Source organism: Pangasianodon hypophthalmus, chromosome 2 (genome assembly GCF_027358585.1).
Source record: "Pangasianodon hypophthalmus isolate fPanHyp1 chromosome 2, fPanHyp1.pri, whole genome shotgun sequence".
Lineage (NCBI taxonomy): Eukaryota > Metazoa > Chordata > Actinopteri > Siluriformes > Pangasiidae > Pangasianodon > Pangasianodon hypophthalmus.
The window spans coordinates 881,700-901,741 of NC_069711.1; the positions used below are offsets into that span (position 1 = coordinate 881,700).

Genomic DNA, 20,042 nt, shown 5'->3' on the forward strand with positions numbered 1-20,042 from the left:
CTTCAGTGGCCTTAGCAGTCACCAGATCCACCTTTTGGATGTGGTAGAATGGGTTATTTACAGCACAAATGTTCAGCTGATGAATCTCCAAAAATTATGTAATGCAATCATGTCAACATGGATGAGAATCTCAAAGGAATATTCCTAACACCTTGTGGAATCTGTGCCATGAAGAATTGAGGATTGAGTCCAGTATAAAATCCAGTATAAGTATGATATTTTTGCTATGAATAGTGTGATTTGCCAGCTATCCTATTTCTGCTTTTTTTCGTGTACATAGGAAACTTAAAGAACTGCCCAGTTAATGAACGCTGTGTTCAGTTCTTTTGTCAGGTATGTCTCACTACATTTATCAAGCTCCCTGTCATAGCATGAGCTCAGCACTCTGTGGTTATATAAGCAGCAGTGTCACGTATGATATGCAGAAAACTATGTAAATTTTATGTACAGTCCATAGATGGTTTCTGTTAGCCCTGTAAAATGCTAAAATGCTTTAAAAATATCCTCCATTTTGTCATTTGCTCAATGCGAGGAGTTGAGAGGATTCAGCAACGACGGCCACCCAGTTAATGAAGGTTAATGAACGTGTTTATTTCTTTCATTAGAAAAATTCCTTGTATATAAAAGCAGAGTTGCGTTGTTCATCAATAGCAGGGAAGGGCAATCCAAACCAGCTTCACCAGGATGGGGAATTAAATTCCCAATTTAAACTCCAATTTATAGACACCACACAAAGCTCGCTGTATGTTTTCAGCTCTTCGTCTTAAAACTTACAACCAAAACAACATGCCCAAAGATGTATTACATTTAATCCGACGTAATACATTTAATTAATATACTATATATTATGTGAGGTAGCCTGTGAAAACTCTGGTTAAAACATGGTCAAATTGTAACATTTTCTACTTTATATAGCACTAAAAACATTCATTTTTGCACATATCTCAACCAGAAGTAAAGTTCTTGCATTTTAAACTTATGTTGTGACTAATTAAAACCAAAATTATAATATTACAATATTAAAAAATATTGTGAACATTTCAGTTTTAGATGACCATCAAACATTAAACCCCACAAGTGAGAACATTTTGTAAAAAACATATTTATTTTATATTTATCATTGTGAGATGATTATGATTATAAAATAATTACAAGATTAATAGTCCTGAACATTCCGTTAGCAGATAATGGTGTTTTTTTTTTTAGATAATTTATTTCTTGAAACAAAATTGAAATTATATGCCACTTTCATTAGGACAGTGTTAAACATATAATGGCAAAAAATATCTTGATTATTTTATTATAATTCCCAACTGACATAAAATCTGCCTATATTCAAAAAGTGTTTACTTGTTAACACGAGTTTTAATGTAGTGAAGTGGGTGAAAATTAATGTCACAATTCAGCACTAAGTGCTATTGCTGAACTCTCAATAGATAATTATTCGAAAGTATTTGGACGCTAAAAACACATTCAGGAAACATTGTAAGCAAATTTCTCATTGTTTTCATTTCTGAAATACCAGAAGGCGTTGTGCAGTAGGTAACGCCAAAGAGCAATTGATGACGATTTTATTTTCAGAGTATATAAAATATAATCAGTATAATTAGTGCATTATACTGTCACTGTGAAAGAAAGAAAGAGCTGAAAGTGAGATTTAATGAATGGGTGGATTGGAATGATTGATGAAGGACTGAAGGAGCTGAAGAGAATATAAGAGCTCCAGAGAGGAAGTGTGAATACACAGACGGAGACACAGCACTGAGTGCAGATATGCTGAAGTCGGGGTGTGTGGTCACGACCCTGCTCTTTTTTGTAAAAGGTAAGACTCCTGTAAAAACACTATTGATTTATAGCGTTACAGTAACTGAGAGAGGATTATAACTATTATTCCCTTTTTTTATCTAAAAAAAATCTATTCGATAGATAGTAATATTAACTCAGTTTTAAATTGTAATATAAATAGCACAGCACTGTTAAATTCTCAAATCTCATTGGTCAGAAGATGTTTATTAATCTTCTACAACAGCAAGTTTATTTAACATTTATGGAAGGAGTCTCCAGTGTCAGTGGTAAAGTTCTGATTTTAAGATTCCCAACAATGGAAAGTCTTAAGCGCAGAGGAGGTTCTGCCTTGCGTTTTCGCTGTAACATGACACGCTGTGGTTTCTGGCTTATTGTGGAAGCAGGGGTGGGGTGAACCAGCAGGTAATGAGTGATGACTCTCACCTGTGTCTTATTACCGTCAATCTAATGTGTGCTTTTTGTGCTTTCAGAAAATTCTATGAGCCAGAGAGAGTCGAAGCTTATGTATGCATACACGCAAAAAATTTCCACAAAACACGAACCTGAATTGGAACTTGAACATACTGAAGCAAAGCAGCGAACTAGTTTTAAGTTGCTGATTGCTTTTTTCATTTGTGTGAATGTCCTGCGTCACAACAATACAACTTATCCTTAATGACTGAAAAATATGGGTAGGTGGGTGCAATTTCTGCATTATTTGACCATTGATTGGTCTCACTTGGTCAGAGGAATAGTGAAGGGACTAGTCATGTGTCTGTTCCAAAGGGAAGTCTCCGTAGGGATTCTCCACGGAGTCGGGTCGGGGGTAACAGAAGTCGATGGCCCCGGCACCGCCTCCTTGGCCAGAGCTACACATATCCCACACCTCACTATGCTGTGGCAGGACCCATCCACCATTATCATTTTATAATCTTCCTAAACCCTGGCCAGTTTATAATAATAATAATAACCTTTATTTAACCAGGTAAGTCAACTGAGAACCAGTTCTCATTTACAATGACGACCCCATTGTCCCCAAAGTGGATGGGTGAGGTGGGGACTAACTGCCACATCAACACTTTGGTGTTTGGCCCTGAAAGTTCATTCAATGGTAATATGGGCTAATATGGGCACCAATTGACACTCTGGTACTCCAGCTGCACACGAGGCAGCAGCTGCAGGGCGATGATATGGGTTTCCCCTGACAGCAAGCGGAGGAGGCACAGGGCCCACTCGTCCTGCAGCCACCCCCACACAGCACCCGTGTGCTTGAAGAGCTCCACAAAGGCCTCTGGATCGTCCATGGAGGACATCTTCATGAGCGTCCATAGATGGAGGGGGAGGAGCCATGGGTTGCAACGGCTTCAAACTGCTGCTGTTGTTTGTGGTGGATGTTGAGGACCGCATGATGGTGCGTCTGGTGGAGGCAGGCAAGGGACTGAGCGAGTTAAATGAGCAGAGAAGTTTACATGATGGTACCTCCTCCCGGATTTCAGCACCACTGTAGGCTGTGTGGGTGTGTCAGAAGGAGGACTCAGGAGACGGGCATACTTTGGCAGAGCTTTCTAAGTTGTCTTTTATTTTCCCTTTTTTGCTTGTTTTCACCAAGCACTTTTCAGTATGTGCTCTCAAACTAAATTTAAAAAAAAGAAAGCAATCAATCCAATACTAGTTCACAGCTTCTCTGCTTTTACGTTACGATTCATTTTCACGGTCACCTTTCGTGGTTTTTTTTTGCGTATGTGCAGTCTCTGGCGGCTTCATGTCTCTTTCTCTCTCTCTCTCTCTCTCTTTTTCTGGCTCATGGTGTTTTCTGAAAGCACAAAAATCACACATAAGTAGATTGGCGGTAATAAGACACAGATGAGAATAATCACGCATTACAGAACACGACCAGCGCTCTCTCCCACCCTCAATACCACGACTGAAGTGAGATTCTTAAGCAAGGCACCGAACCCCCAACTGCTCCACGGGCGCACAGCAAAAAAGGCTGCCCACTGCTCCGTGTGTGTGTGTGTACGTGTATGTGTACGTGTACGTGTGTGTGTGCACTTGGATGGGTTAAATGCAGAGCACAGATTCCGAGTATGGGTCACCATACTTGGCTTCACTTCGCTTCACTAATACATTAGATTGCATGCAATTTTCTCATTGTTCTCATTTCTGAAATACCAGAAAGCCTTGTGCAGTAAATAATGCCAAATAAGCAACTGATACTGACAATATATATATATATATATATATATAATTATAATAATAATAATAATAATAATAATATATATAATTAGTCTAATTAGTGGATTAGCCAACTGAGACAGATGTCACTGTGAAAGAAAGGAAGAGCTGAAAGTGAGATTTAATGAATGGGTGGATTGGAATGATTGATGAAGAACTGAAGGAGCTGAAGAGAATATAAGAGCTCCAGAGAGGAAGTGTGAATACACAGACGGAGACACAGCACTGAGTGCAGATATGCTGAAGTCGGGGTGTGTAGTCGTGACCCTGCTCTTTTTTGTAAAAGGTAAGACTCCTGTAAAAACACTATTGATTTATAGCGTTACAGTAACTGAGAGAGGATTAGAACAAGGTAACTCTATATATTTATCCACTATTAGATTTTATGAAATTAAATCAGATGTTTGATTAAAAACTCTTACAATACAAAACTGTTGAATTGTCAAATCTGATGAGTCAGACGATGTTGAATTTTCTACATTTCTCTAACAATTAACATGTTTATATAGTAATGCACTTGTTCGAATACATTAAGTTTCTATTCACTTGTATGGCAGATGTTCCACATAAATGGATTTTTTTTTTTAGTGTGTGAAATTGTTGATATGATGATGTTTTCTGTAAGGAGACGTTTATTTAACATGTATGAAAGAGTCTCCAGCGTTAGTGCTTTGTAACAGTCAAAGGTAAAGCTGTAACTTTAGAAGAGTAAAAAGCATAAATATGCTGAATAAACAAATAAATGCCAGCGAGGGACAGCAGCACAGCTGCCCACAGCGTTCGCTCAACCAGTTTTCATTTTAATTTGATCATTTGAGTTATAGACCAATATCCAATCTTCCATTTCTGTCCAAATTGCTCAGAAGAGTGTTTGCCTCCCAACTAAAAAAATATCTCACTACCATCAATCTCTTTAAGCCTTTTCAGTCAGGTTTCTGTCCTTTTCATAGTACTGTGACTGCTCTTCTGAGAGTCACCAATGATCTTCTCCTGTCTGCTAATGCTGGTGCTGTTAGTATTCTTATTCTGTTAGATCTCAGTGCAGATTTTGATGCATTTAACCATGACATTCTGCTCTCCTGCTTCTTACTGATTGGTATTTCTCGTCTGGCGCATGCTTGGTTCCCATCTTACCATATTGGTAACAAAACTCTACTGCCCACTTCACAAATGGCATCCCTCAAGGATTAGTCTTTGGTCCCCTTCTTTTTTACTATATATATTCTTCCCCTTGGCCAGGTCATTCACGGACATGGTCTTAGCTTCCTCAGTTACACAGATGACACACGGTCCACCACAGCTCTTTCTCCCGCCCCTTTTTAACGGAATATATTCATGATATAAAATCATGGATGGACCCCAACGTCCTTAAATGAAATCCTGGCAAGATTGAAATCCTACTCATCGCCCTGTCTGAGCTGCTACAGCTCTAAACCCCTCTCAGGACTCTCAGGTCCACCATTACTGGTTTGCAAGTCGTGCCCAAGACCAGACTGACATCAGTGGGGGGGCAGAATGCCATAGCTGCCACACTATCTAATGCCCTCCTTCAGGACCTACATGACTGCACTTCCTTTTCTCATTTTAACAGTTTGCTTAATTCATGTCTTCTTTCCCGACACTTTTTTCTTCCTTCTTCCTAATAGGATTCTTTTTTTTGGTTAATATGTAGATGTGTGTGCAGCAACCTTGAGTGTTAGAAAGGCATTATATAAATGGAATTATTATTATTATTATTATTATTATTATTATTATTAACTTTATGTTTCCAGCAAGGGACATTTCGTATGTTGTTTAAACTGACGTATTGTTTATCCCTTTTAACTCTGATATTGCTTTAATTCTTAATTATTCACTCACATTGCAGGTTCCCTTTCACAGCTGGATAGTAAGTACTTCTCATATTCTGTTGTTTAAAGTAGCTGTGGTAGCTATTTATCCTGTTCTGGCTTGCTCTCGAGTTACTAAAATATAAAATATAAATAGAAGATAAAAAAGTGGAATAGGGTGCAATGAAAAGTTACATTTAAAAATGGGAAAAGTGCAGTTAATCAATGTCAGATTTTACAAATGTTTCTCCTTTCTCAGTATGTGGTCTTGCACCTTTAAATGACCGTATTGTGGGGGGACAGAATGCCCCAGAAGGGTCGTGGCCATGGCAGGTTAGTCTGCAAAAATATGGCAGCCATTTCTGTGGAGGAAGCCTCATCAACAAAGACTGGGTTATGACCGCAGCACACTGTTTCTCCAGGTTAACTTCACCATCACAGTTCTGCATATAACACTCTACTGACACCATGCTGAAGGGTGACTGAACAAAGGACTGAACATTTTGTTTTTTTCTCTACAGCACTCGCACTTTCGGCCTGGTTGTGTATTTGGGGAAACAGACTTTAATTGGCTCCAATCCGTATGAGGTCTCCAGAGGTGTTTCAAAGATCATTCGTCACCCCAAGTACAATGGCTTCACCAATGACAATGACATCACTCTGCTGCGTCTGAACAGTGCTGTGACCTTCACAGACTACATCAGACCAGTGTGCCTGGCCGGACAAGAGAGTAATTTTCCTTATGGCACCAGCTGCTGGATCACAGGCTGGGGAAACATTGCCTCTGGAGGTATAACACATACACATGAACATACAAATGCATAGATCAGTGCATTCATGACAACTGTCTTCTGCTGTACATGCTGTGACCTGCGTGTGTGTGTGTGTGTGTGTGTAGTGTGGTTGCTATCTCCTGGTGTGCTGCAAGAAGCAGAAGTGCCTGTTGTTGACAGAATTCAGTGTGATAGTATGCTGGGACCTGGGCTCGTTACTGAAAACATGATCTGTGCTGGAGTACTAGAAGGAGGCACGGACACCTGCCAGGTACACACAGCGTCTTACATGCAATATACACCAACATCTGTGTTTTACTACATAGGACACTATTCGCACCCAAGTAAGAGCTGGTTTTTCCATTTGCTGCATGCCAACTAACCTCAGCTCCATAAGTAGATTGAGATTGGTCACTGATGTTCAGAGCTTCTTCAAGTTCCCAGGTTTATGGTCAGATAGTAGTAAGAGTTTCCCACTCTCTCCCTCTCTTTCTGAAGGGGGATTCTGGAGGTCCCATGGTGACTAAGCAGGGTGCAGTCTGGATTCAGGCTGGTATCACTAGTTGGGGTAAGGGCTGTGCTCTGCCTGGATTACCTGGAGTGTACACTCTGGTGTCCCAGTACCAGTCCTGGATTTCCAGCACCATCAAACAAAATCTGCCTGGTTTTGTTACCTATACCCCTACACCTTAGGACAAGGTGAGACGTTCACACACAGACATCAACATGCGTTCATAGCTGTACCATTAGAAATCCATCTCATCCAAACTCTGTGACTTGCTCTGAAATATTATGGTATGGGAAAAAAGTGGACTATTAAAACTAGCTGCAGTCCTCCTGCTACTTCCTGTTGTCCTGTTTAATGTTTCTATCATTAATGATTTCAATATAGTCGTATAGATTGCAGGACCAGTATTTGGTCTAACATCTGACCCTCACCAAGTGTGAGGTCTTAGCTCTCTCTGTGTGTCTGTTACAGTGTGTTTTTGTGTTTTGGCAGGTACTACCACAGACGAAGAGGAAGACTCGAAGCAATACTGCTGGTTTTGAACCCTTTCTGTTTACCTATGCATAAGGTTTATGTTGTGACTGTGACCCACATGGGCAGTATTGCTTTCCCAATGATCTAAGATGTTTGATTATGATATTTTTAAATCAATAAATCAATATTTGTGAATAAAGATTTTTTAATGACTATAACTGTTGCTGTGTGGTTCTTATGAATAAAGTTGGCAAAAGCAATTTTGTTGACATGACTCAGTTTTCATGCCATCTTTCTAACATAGTAACTAAATCATTTTTATTATGTATTATTCTTATTTATTAGTCTTGACACACTGCACCTGAGGATACTATTTTTTCTTTATAAAGCAAAGGGTCATAACAAAAAATATTGAATTTGTTTTTATTTATTACTGTTTGCTGCTCTTTATAGTATTTTTTAATATACAAACATCTAATTTCATTAGTTTTGAAGGAGTCTTTGCTCTACAGCATTTCTTTACATGTGTCTAAGACTTTCACACAGAACTGTACACCCCTGTGCAATATCATTTAATGTCAAATGATTCAAAATTGTATCACCTTACAGTGATTGCATTACTTCTAATTTGAACAGTAGGCTATTTGCTCTTATGTAAAATTAAAAACTAATAGTTTAGATTTACTATATTAAAAATTCAGGCCCCACAGGAGGAACACAATGCAAAAAAGTCAGTACACCTTTCATTACTGAGATTCAAATCTTTTATTTTTTCAATACTCCATATGTCCACCTTTATTTTTGACGACAGACTCAATCGTCCTCGGTATCGAGGATTCCAGTGTTGCACAAATTTCTGGAGAGATGTTCTGATATTCTTCAGAGCCACTAATTTTCAGCTGCTCTTTGCTGGAGGGGTTGTGTTGCTCTACGTTTCTCTTTAAAATACCCCAAAGTTTTCATTTTTTTCTTCTTTAGAAACTCTTGTGTGAATTTGGCAGTGTGCTTTGGATCATTATCAGCCTGGAATATTCTTCTGGAGACCGCGAGTCATCTTGTCAGCCAGTATTTTTGTATATCCACAGGCATTCAGCCTTCACTATGCTGGCTGAATCATTCCCAACAAATAGTAAAATGTGCTGATTAATCACAAGATAAATGTTGCATGAAGGGAACGTGAGCTGAATCTGATTATTACAGATTATCATAAATCTTCACCGGGAGGTGGCACTGTATTACAGCACAGACAAGATTAAAGCACATGTACTGAATGATGCCTGGAAGTTGTGGATCATCATTTAAAAACAATGTTGTACCAAAGTCCCAATTACCAGACAAGATCCTTGAGACATCACTGAGGTATAAACTGCCCGTGTGCTACCTCTGAAGACTCACAGCATCACAGAAAATGTATTTGTTTTTTTTCTCTTGTCTGATCCACTGTTAGTGGACCATGAGTTTTTTTTACTGATAGAAGGCAGAGTTATTGTACCTCTCTGTTTGGCCAAGTACAGTGACCCATACTCGGAATTTATGCTCTGCATTTAACCCATCCAAGTGCACACACACAGTAGTGAACACACACACACACACACACACACCGTGAGCACACACCTGGAGCAGTGGGCAGCCCGGGGAGCAGTTGGGGGTTCAGTGCCTTGCTCAAGGGTCTCACCTCAGTCGTGGTATTGAGTTCTCAGTAATGGTTCTGTTAAGGATGGCAATGCGTGTGTATACAGAAGGGAAGTCCTTGAGTGCAACCATAACAGCCTGGAGCTGAATATGACTCTGAAGAGGTCTTCCACACTACTTACCATACTTCTCAAATCTGTGAGGGCTGTGGAGACCTTCAAGGTCCTGGGAAAACATGATCTCCTGGACCCTGACTTATTATTATTATAATAATAATAATTATTATCCATGAGGCTGTATTCAGAGTTGAGTTAATTTAATAATTTAATACCAAAATACCCCTCGCTGGGTGCATCGATCTTAAATCTCCACCACTGAGTACCAAAACAATCATTCCACACAGTTTTTTGAAGATTTTAGTACATCATGTGCACAGAAGTGTGAACACACTCCTCATACTTCAATAAACATAATATGCCATTTGAGACAAAACTAGTTTAGCAAGTAATTTCTTTTCTTATGTTTCTCAGTATTTGAAAAAGGCCCTTCAGCCCATTTCTTTTCTTTGCTGCCTTTGAGTCCATTGCGGCATTCTCATGCAAATTAACACAAGAGCTGTCTATCATGTGACTTTCTGTAGCTATGTTTTTTTAATGTGCACTGCCAGGAATCATGCCGTGTTTGTTTTTATATTTCCTGCTCTTAACAACTATTTGAGCATGAGGTGCCATATAATTTCTTCTAGAAGCATTGTAATTGTGCTTACATTTTGTCCTTGTGCACTCACACAAACAGATGGATGAATAACGGCGTTCAGTGATCTACTGCACAGATTTCAGAATTCGATTTCTTCCCGGAGTCTCATAGGCTGTTTCTCAAAGATGCTTAAAAGATTAGAACCTCAGTGATTGCTCACAGACGAAGAACCGTCTGAACCGTGCACGCAACACTAGATGAGCAGTCACCACGAAAGCCAGGAGTGCTGCTGCACCCTCAGCATCACCAACGCCTGCGTCCATGGTCCCTACTGTCAGTTTCCCATCCTGCTCCAGTTCCTGTCTCTGGTCTCTGTTACTGTTGTCCTTGTCAACTTTCACTGAGTCAGCTAAAAGCTATAATCTGTGACCTGGGTCTAGTATAGAAATATTGTAACCATAAAACATTAACCCCAAAATGTGTTCTCATATCTGATAATATTTAATCCTCAGTGTTGTAGATGTATGGAACCGATATAGTGCTCAAGGTGACATGGAGGTCTGAAAGTGATCTATATGACCTTACATAGGCATCGGTATCCTGCTAAGTGGGGAGAGCAGGAACAAGCTGTAAATTTAAGTGATTAGGGCTTCCTTAAACAATAACATAAGCATATATGGGGATGTTGGGTCTTGTGAAGAACAGGATGTGGAAGTTTTTTCATGTAAATGTATAGAAGAATGCCCTTCTGAAGAGATGGGTAGGTTTTTCTCTACAGAGAACTGCTCGGCTTGATTCTTCAAAGAATAAAGTCTCAACACGGGAATGAACTGTGGACTACGTGCTCTGGCTCTACAGTTAAAGACGGAACTTAAGAACCTTGGTGTAATTTTAGAGTTTTAAGTTACACATAAATTATGTTACTGAGACCTGTTTTTATCATCTTAGTAATAAAGCACGAATTCAACCCTTTGTTTCACTGGATGATGCTAAGAATTTTTTTTTCTTTTTCTCGCCTTTATTACTGTAATGCACTTTACACCTGCTTGCCTAAGAATTGTTTGGATGAACAACAACTGGTGCCAAATGCTGCAGCTTGAGTGCTTACGAGATCCAGGAGAAGAGATCACATTACAGCTGCTTTAGCTCATTTGCATTGGTTACCTGTTAAGTACAGGATTGAGTTTATGGATATTTTAATAGTTTTTAAATGAATGAAAGCCTTTTTTGTCATTGTATATCTCTGTATACAACGAAATTATGTGCACTGCTTCGGACTGGTGTTATAAAAACAAAGATATAACATTAGACAATAGATAAGACTATAAAGTGAGTATACTGTATGGTATAAAAGGATGTATGTATGTACAGCAGGTATACAGTATAAAGTATAAAGTATATACTGCAAGTGACTAAGTCATAATATTGCACAGTGAACATTCAGAGCATTCAGAATAAGTGAGCAGTGATAGTATTGCACATTAACCTCTACACTGGTGTAAACAGTTTAGTAAAGACACACAGAAGTACAGATTGAAATGGAATAAGTGACTGTAGTTGAGTAAGTGACCAGAGACAGTAACTGCACATTTACCTTCAACATTTAGTGCATTGAGAGTTTAGAGTCCTGATAAATAAAGTGATCAGGTGATAGTATTGCACATCGACACATTGACATTCTACATATGATATTAAACAGCAAGTGTAGACAAAAGTAGAGATGGATGAAATAAGACACTGGAGTTGGACACAGTGATCAGAGGGAGTATTGTACACTGACATTTTACTTTTAGTGCATTTGTGAGTTTATAGTCCTGATAGCATTTGGGGAAAAACTGTCCTGAAAGCGAGTGGTGCTTGCTCTTAAGGATCTGTAGCGCCTCCCTGAGGGCAGGAGATCCGACAGGTGGTGGCCTGGGTGTGACGTGTCCTTGATGATGTTTTTTAAAGTACTGAATGATTTTGCACCTTCATATCTTACTGACTGTTTATCAAAATATGCTGCAATTCGTAGTTTGAGGTCTTCCAATACTGAGTTTCTGAGATATTATAAAATAAACCTTAAGAGATCAGGTGAAGCAGCTTTTAGTCCCCAAAAATCTGGAACCTTTTATTAAAATTAGACAATCGCTGAATATTGACATTTTTAAAAAGCATTTGAAGACATATCTTTCTAAGTTATCATTTGATTAATATATTTTTGTCTTTTGGTTACTATTTACAATTTTGTATTTTAGTATTTCTATTATTATTATCATTATTATTATTATTACTTCATCTTAGTTTTTACACTTTACTTTCTTTGTTGATTTTTATTATTCTTGATTTGTTTCTTGTTTTTTCTTCTTTTTATGTTTTGACATGTGAAGCACTTTCAGCTGCATTTTATGTATGAAAGTTGCTATACAGATAAAATGCATTCTTCTTCTTCTTCTTCTTCTTCTTCTTCTTATTATTATTATTATCCTCCTATTCAGGGTGTATTCCTGCCTTATGCCCAGTGTTTTCAGGTTAACTATTGATAACGATCTGATTTTTCCCACAAACACACCACACATGACACGGTAATCGTAGTATAGTTTTATTCATGTCAGTGATTATGAGTCATTATGGCAGTATAAACCTATTAAATTCCATTATCAGGTATAGATCTAGTAGATACAAGATTATCACATTATCCAAACATGTAGTTTAAAACTCATTATTTACATCCATATACATTTACATCACAGAAAAACAAATCAATATACAAGTGTGTGTTAAAAGTGTGGTAAGTGTGCACATCTTCGGTCTTCCATTGATTGAGTTAGCACCTGGTGAGACACAAATACACATAATTATAGTGAGATGAATAAGGAAGTCTCTGAGATGGATTTGAGGAGTGTGTGGTGTTGAACTTAGTTACTTCCTGGTGGCAGTTTTGCATTTTATGATGTTTAGTGACTCAATAGGAAGTTGCTAGATCTGCTCTTCCATTCTAGACAGCGTCATGGCAGACAACGAGCTCCTGATTCATCTTCACTAATTGACCAATGACTTTACCTGCTGTTAACGGTAACATTTATACTGATTCTATTGATAACGAATCTTTATAAACCATATATAAATTAGAATTCCTAGACTACTTGATGTAAAAATAATTTTCACACTGCAGGCCAGAGGAGATTGGATGGAGTCTTGGTTCCTCCCAGGGTTTCATCTTTGTCTGGCTTCTGCTACAACATGGACGATCTCTGTTGTTAAAAAGGGCTATAAGATTCTGTTCTGTTCTAAGAGCATTAAGAGGTAATTATATCCCACTGAATAATGCTGTAGTGCCAAACACCTAAGACTAGTTGAGAAACTCTTATGACCCTGGACACATTTTGACTTTCTGTGTTTCTCTCTCTACTACATTTTCGATTTCCCAGAAGAGAAGCAGATTCAATGTGGTGATTGCCAGATCATGAATGAGGCTATCAGATTCAAAAAATAATAAATAAAAGGGAGACTCCTGGCAAAAAAGGTGGCACATTTCAATCTTTTTTTCGATAAGCTGTTTATTCTTATCTCTAGAATGGTCTTTAAAAAATCTTTATAAAATACAACATTACACACGCTTTTGTACGCAATTTTCAGCTCTATACCAGCCCTCAAACCTTTTTCTCCTGTGTTCTGTCAGATAGTGAGAAAGGGAAGAAAGGTATTTTTCTTTGTATTTATTTATTTATTTATTTGAGGAATAGCCCTCACTTCTCACTTCTTACTGTCACAACAAGCCTGATGTTTTAATGCTTAAAAAAGGGCTGTAACACACAGGTCTATGTATGTGTTATGTCTTACCTTGGACTAGCCTGCAGAGGGAAACTTGACAAAGCCAGGTAGGTTTGTTTTGATGGTGCTGGTTATCCAGGACTGGTACTGGGACACCATTGTGTACACACCAGGTTTATTTTTCTCAGCACATCCTATCCCCCAGCTAGTGATACCAGCCTGGACCCAGACTGCACCCTGCTTAGTCACCATCGGACCTCCAGAGTCTCCCTTTCAGGAAATAGAGAAAGAGAAACTTGAACTGAAAACATCAAATACTTTGGATCTTTCTGTGGGCTAAATTTGCTGAGTAGCTCTGGGTGGAATGTGGGTGTACCTGGCAGGTGTCCTTGCCTCCTTGTAGTAATCCAGCACAGATCATGTTGTTGGTAATGACTCCTGGTCCCAGTAGTTTGTCACACTGAGTTTTGCTAACGATGGGAACCTTTGCATCCTGCAGCACACCAGGAGATGGCAGCCACACTACACACAAACACAAACGCAAACACAGAGAAGTCACTAACCTTTGCTGTGTGTTACATTACGTCCCAGCATGCCTTCATGCTTGTGTTACCTTCAGGCGCTTTCTTTTAGTTTTACTGTCACTGTTTGCACTCTGATCACGATGTACACCCTTTTACACAACTGTAGAGTGAGAACATATCTAATAGTCTGTTCCTTCTCTGTCTCTTGAGCTGTAAGTGTACTCCTGCTGCCTGATACTGACGCCCTTCTCCTGCTGTGTCTCATGCTCTCTGATTCATCCTGATACTAATTCATCCTCGGCGCTCCTGCACTCGTGACTCACTTTCCCCTGTTGTGGATGCTTCTACACGGATAACCTAAAGATTGCGTTTCCTAACAACAGTTTATGCCCAAGTCTCAGCCTTGCTTCAATAGATCATCTCACCTGGATACTGTAGATTTGTAGCTAAAAACCACTGCTGTAATCATAAAGATTGTCCTGTGATCATCCAGGGACTTTTATTCCCAATATGCTGAACATCCTCTAAACTCAGTACTGTGTGTCTTTACTCCTCTACACCTGTATACTGTAAAGATTTATAATCTTTGATAGTAAATATGACTGTTAATTAATTGATAATATCGTCCCTTATCCTTATCAAACCACAGGAACATTTTCTTTACTAGAAAAGGCATTAAATTAAGAAAAACATTGACATTGTTTTGTTAATTCAGCAACCCAAAATAGTGACTTAAAAGTCTGATAAACTCACCAACATCGTACACATACACATTACAATTTCATGACCTTGATTCTCTATCTTATGGCTTCCAGTTGTGCTCATGAGTGACAGTCAGAGTAGGATATAATAACGAATTGCAAAATAACAGGATGTGCTGGATCAAGTGCTATTTTATGCACGTCTGAATAATGTGTGTGGAAGCCATATTGTTAAATTAAATCAAACTGATTGATTAATTTCACCGCTCACCATCTTCTCATTCATATATCATCATGTTAGTCTTTTTATTTTAAATTTTTAATTTTTTAAAATTATTTCCTTTTTCAGCCCATAAAAAAAAATCTGTCTCAGACATTTTTACTCAGACATTTTTACTCAGGAAAAATATAGCAAGCTTGGAGAGATGAACTACATTCAGGTCATTTGCATAACCTGCATCATTACCTGACTCTGACTATGGATTATTTTCCACGAGTAAGTATTGATGTAACCTGCAGCCATCTCTGAACTGTGAATGAATTTTCACAAGTGTATGGGAGTATTTGTCTATATGCATAATGATAATGTAACACTGTCGAATTTCTGACAATTGAATTTCAATAACAGTTGAATTTCTGATTTTTTTCGTGAGTGTATTTGATAAGCGCCACATCAGTGGACAAACATTTCGATACTTTCCACATATTGTATTATGTATCTATGTATTTCCCTAAGATATTGGCCTAACGAATTGTCAGAGGGCAACCTCAGGGAAACACCTTTGATTCTACACAATGCAGCTAAGTGAACATGAATGCAAATTACCTCCAGAGGCAATGTTTCCCCAGCCTGTGATCCAGCACTGGGTACCGGAAGCAAAACTGCTGCCTTGACCAGCCAGGCACACGGGTCTGATGTAGTTGGTGAAGGTCACAGAGGAGCTCAGAAGCAGCAGGGCGATGTCATTATCATTGGTGATGCTGCTGTACTTGGGATGGCGGACAATCTTGGTGACAGATCTGGTGATTTGATTGGGATTGACACCCACCAGAGTCTGCTTCCCTAAATACACCACCAGGCCAGAAGTGCCAATGCTGGACAAAGACAAAAGATGTTCAGTCATTTGTTCAGCTAGATCTCTTAGTGTAGTGTGATGTAAATGTGTGTGATATTAACCTGGAGAAGCAGTGCGCTGCGGTCATAACCCAGTCCTTGTTAATGAGGGTACCTCCACAGAAATGTCCTCCGTAAGCAGAGCTTTGTAAGCTGACCTGCCATGGCCACGCCCCTGCTGAGGCATTCTGTCCACCCACGATACGGGTGTTTAAAGGTGCACGACCACATACTGAGAAAAGAGAGAAATCTCACTGTGCAATTTTTAATTATAATACATTCTTGATTACCAAGACCAAGACCAAGACCAGGAGAAACACTTACCATTTAGCTGGCCAAGAGAACCTGCAATGAAAGACAGAAAACAGTAAGAATTTAATACTACATCATTCATGTGACATATCAGTGGATTTTGGTGTTCCAGTTCCCAGTGGCACATGACACACTCTTCACTGGAGTACAACGAATCCATTCTGTCTCAACTCGAATGTATGTACTTTGAACTTCTTGTTCTTGTGGAATGTATTTTTTTAAGGCCAAAAAAACTTTTTATTTTCTGAGATGCCAATTTATTAATCTGATGAATTTTAGTCTTTCAGAGATGCCCTGATTTTTTCTCAAAAAACTTTATTCTGTTGTTAGATGCTAACTTGAAAAGCTTTATTTGTTTATGAGATGCCACTTTGTTAATCTGAGGAAAAAAAGAGATTATTTTATGAGATTCCTGAAGAAAAAATGCAAAAAACAAAAAAAAACAAACCATTATTTTTTGATGAGGTGCCACTTTGATGATCTGGAAAAACTCAATGGTATAAGATGCCACTTTTTTGCCTTAAAAAAAACATCTTTATTCTTTTGTGAGATGCCACTTTGTCTGAAAAAAGTACTTTTTTTTTTTTTTGGCGAGAAGACACTTATCCTGAAATGGCTTTTGTCTTTCATGGAAATAACGCTTTGTCTAAAAAAATCTCATATTATTTTTATATTTTTCCTTTTCCTTTTCCTTTTCTACCTGTATACAAGTAATTCTGGTTTATCTACATTCTATTTTTATGTCACGGACAGCCGTAAAAAGCATTTCGCTGCACGTTGTACTGTGTATTGCTGTGTGTGTGTGTGTGTGTGTGTGTGTGTGTCCAATAAAATTTGAGTCCAATAAAATTTGAATTTGGATTTGAAATCTTTCGTTCCTCTGGTTAGTTGTTTGTCACCTGAATGTAGAGGAATGAACTCTCAGTGGAACAAGCAAGAAAGACAAGTAGCACATCAGACTAAGAAATATGTGCACCAACAAAATACCAAACAATGACGTCAGAGATGGAAACCGTATGTTTTTTTTTTTAATGCAGCTTTTTCTTTAATTAGGAATATGATAATGCTATAATCATTTTCAACCTGCATTGCACTTAATTATTAATGTTATGAGAGCTTTGTGCTGATTTCTTTTAATTTTTTTAATGTGGTGTTTAAAATTGTCAGTTTCATTATCTTTCTAGCCAATAATGAATTATTATTATTATTATTTTTTATTATTATTATTAGTAGTAGTAGTAGTATTATTAGTATTCAGTTGATTAGTTGTATAGTTCAGTGGAAAACTGACACACAATTGTCTTCTCGCTGTAAATAAAATACGATAAATACTTCTCTGAAGTCGTGTGTTACGATCGCTCAAGGAGATGGTCTGTTAGATGCCAGATGATAAATGATGATTTGTATTTTTATCATTATATTTTTATTTAGTATTCTTTTCTATTTTTTGTTAAAGTTAATAAACTAATAAAATTGCAAACATTTTCTTGAGGAATATGTCGCATCAGTTCTCCTCTCAGGCATTGTAACAGCAGTGATAAATTAATCTTATTAGAGATATCACAAAGGTGTCTTACCTTTCACAAGTAAAAGCAGTGCCAAGACCACGCACCGCGACTTCAGCATATTTGCACTCATGGCAATGCTCTGAACTCAAGATAAGGTAATGCCTTATCAAGCACACTTTTATACTGTCTCCAGTCATTGTGGTCCCTGGTTGGACAGGAATTTCAGGTGTAAAATGACAATCAACCAGGGGAAATTTTGTATGTGCACATTTAATAGGAAGTGATGTAAGGTTTAGTGCAGAGTCATGACAGAAAACTTTTGCCAACAAACAATAGCAGTGTAGCTGAGTGAATGTCAGTTCATACAGTACAATACTTTATTAAGAAAATCTCTTTCACAATTACTGATAAAGTAATGTTTCCTCTCACAAAAAATGTAAAAGTAATTGACTGTTTGAAATAAGAGCTGAATGATTATGTTACGTGTGAAGAGAATTAAACCTGGTAAAACAGGGAAATACGCAGAACTGCAGGATGACTTATGAGCAAACCTTAAGGAAGTCACTAGATTCTTAATTAATGTGATGAAATCATAACGTTTGTGGGATGCAGACTATGTCTTCAGACTTCATTTCCATATTTAAAGTCAAAATGAATAAAATAATGAATGTTTTTGTTAATTTGATGCACGCTGCTGTAACGAAAACATGCCCACGTGTTTGATTTGTAATCCGACCAAACGTCTTCTGACACGCTTACACCTCACGTTAGGATAATTCATAACCTTATCCATGAAAATTCACTACTTGGGATAAGCAATGTCTCAAAAAAAGATGCATCTCCTCTGATGCCCTCTGTGTAAAAAAACAAAAAAAGGTTTTGTGTAGATATTAAAGGAATGATATTATTAAGTTAATAAGAAAGTAAGTAATTGATAGTGCCATATTTGTGTTTTTATCTGGCATTATTTTAGGCCATAGATTTTTGAGTGTATTTACTGATAGCTCCGGATTGCGAAGACCAACACGTATTATATGTTATATGATTATATGACCATATTATAATGATTAAAAAGAGCTCTGCGGTAGCTTTCAGACAACCACAAAGGCTGTGGAAATCCCTTAGTTGCTTAAGTTCAAGGTCAGTATCATGCGTAACTAGACACGTCTCTGTTTTAGACAGACTCCACCCCTGCATGTGTAGATCATCTGAATAGCACTGAAGTCTGGAGTTAATGATGTGCACAAGTTCAGTATTAAATCTTCACTGTATGACTCACTAGTTCCTGAATATGGACCAGGATGCGCTGGATCAAGTGCTATTTTTTGTGCTGCTGAATAATAAGAGTGGAAGCCTTATGTGATTAATGTGTGTGACAATCGCGTGGGTTGCGAGGAAACAAGAGGCAGACTTGGCACAATATAAAAGTGCTCTTTATTTCCTTTTGTTTTTGTCTGCGAGTACTTTTCAGCACTTTCTATATCACAGTCTCACACACACACACACACACAGAGTCCAGCTCAGGTCTCGCTGTCTGCCTCTATGTCACGCCATCCTTTCACAAATTTTGGGTTTTAAAGAGACTCTAGTTGCGAATCTTGCTTGTATTTATCCCATGCGGCAGCAAAGGCATGGCTGAGCATTGGCTTTGGAAGGAGAAGGAGCGGTTATTGAGGTGGTTATGTGTGGTTAACTCATGCCTATTTCCATGCGTTTCTTTTGTCAGTAAGCTGAGATAGGAGATGTCTGTGGAGCTCAGCAAGCAGTGATGGTGAACTTGAACTTGAACTCAATCAAACAGAGGAATGATTAACATGTTTGTGAATTCATGATGAAAGGAGTAATGCTGAAAAGCAAGAACAGCTCCTCTCTCTGAACACTTGCCTCACACGTTCCCCATCCAACCTACTATAACTACATCTTAGCATTCCTATATTATATTGCCTTTATACCACACCGCTGTTTAATTCTGCATTCTGATTGGTCAGAATGTGTTGATTCATTTTCTGTAAGAGCAGCTCTGACAGTAGTTCTGTAGTTCTGCAAATCACAAATGTGTGTACTCATTGATATGGTGAAGTTTTCTGTAAGGTGTAAGGAGACATTTATTTAATATTTATGGAAGGAGTCTCCAGTGTTAGGGTGTAATTACACATGTACTACTATTAGCAAAAAAAAAAAAAAGATTGCATTGAATA

The 20,042-nt window shown here is 38.1% G+C and overlaps 2 protein-coding genes across 3 annotated transcripts; one reads left to right on the top strand and one right to left on the bottom strand.

The window, feature by feature from the left end:
- Window positions 1-1,718: 1,718 nt before the first annotated feature.
- On the top strand, window positions 1,719-7,822 carry LOC113545882 (serine protease 27). 2 transcript variants are annotated; one of them, XM_026945519.3, is made up of 8 exons: window positions 1,720-1,822; window positions 4,176-4,306; window positions 5,888-5,908; window positions 6,109-6,271; window positions 6,371-6,639; window positions 6,748-6,893; window positions 7,121-7,321; window positions 7,623-7,822. In XM_026945519.3, exons 2-7 carry the CDS (start codon window positions 4,258-4,260, stop codon window positions 7,313-7,315), a joined length of 843 nt encoding a protein of 280 aa, XP_026801320.3. In that variant the 5' UTR covers window positions 1,720-1,822; window positions 4,176-4,257; the 3' UTR covers window positions 7,316-7,321; window positions 7,623-7,822. The 2 variants fall into 2 exon arrangements, with proteins under 2 accessions (XP_026801321.3, XP_026801320.3); XM_026945520.3 differs by lacking the exon at window positions 4,176-4,306 and having other exon boundaries at window positions 1,719-1,822.
- Window positions 7,823-12,500: 4,678 nt separating this feature from the next.
- LOC113545880 (trypsin) lies at window positions 12,501-18,018 on the bottom strand. The gene is made up of 7 exons (XM_026945516.3): window positions 17,914-18,018; window positions 16,349-16,369; window positions 16,088-16,256; window positions 15,737-16,005; window positions 14,062-14,207; window positions 13,755-13,955; window positions 12,501-12,745 (listed from the first exon to the last, which is right to left on the bottom strand). The coding sequence occupies exons 1-6, from the start codon at window positions 17,972-17,974 to the stop codon at window positions 13,761-13,763; spliced, it is 861 nt and encodes a 286-aa protein (XP_026801317.3). The 5' UTR covers window positions 17,975-18,018; the 3' UTR covers window positions 12,501-12,745; window positions 13,755-13,760.
- Window positions 18,019-20,042: the final 2,024 nt, after the last annotated feature.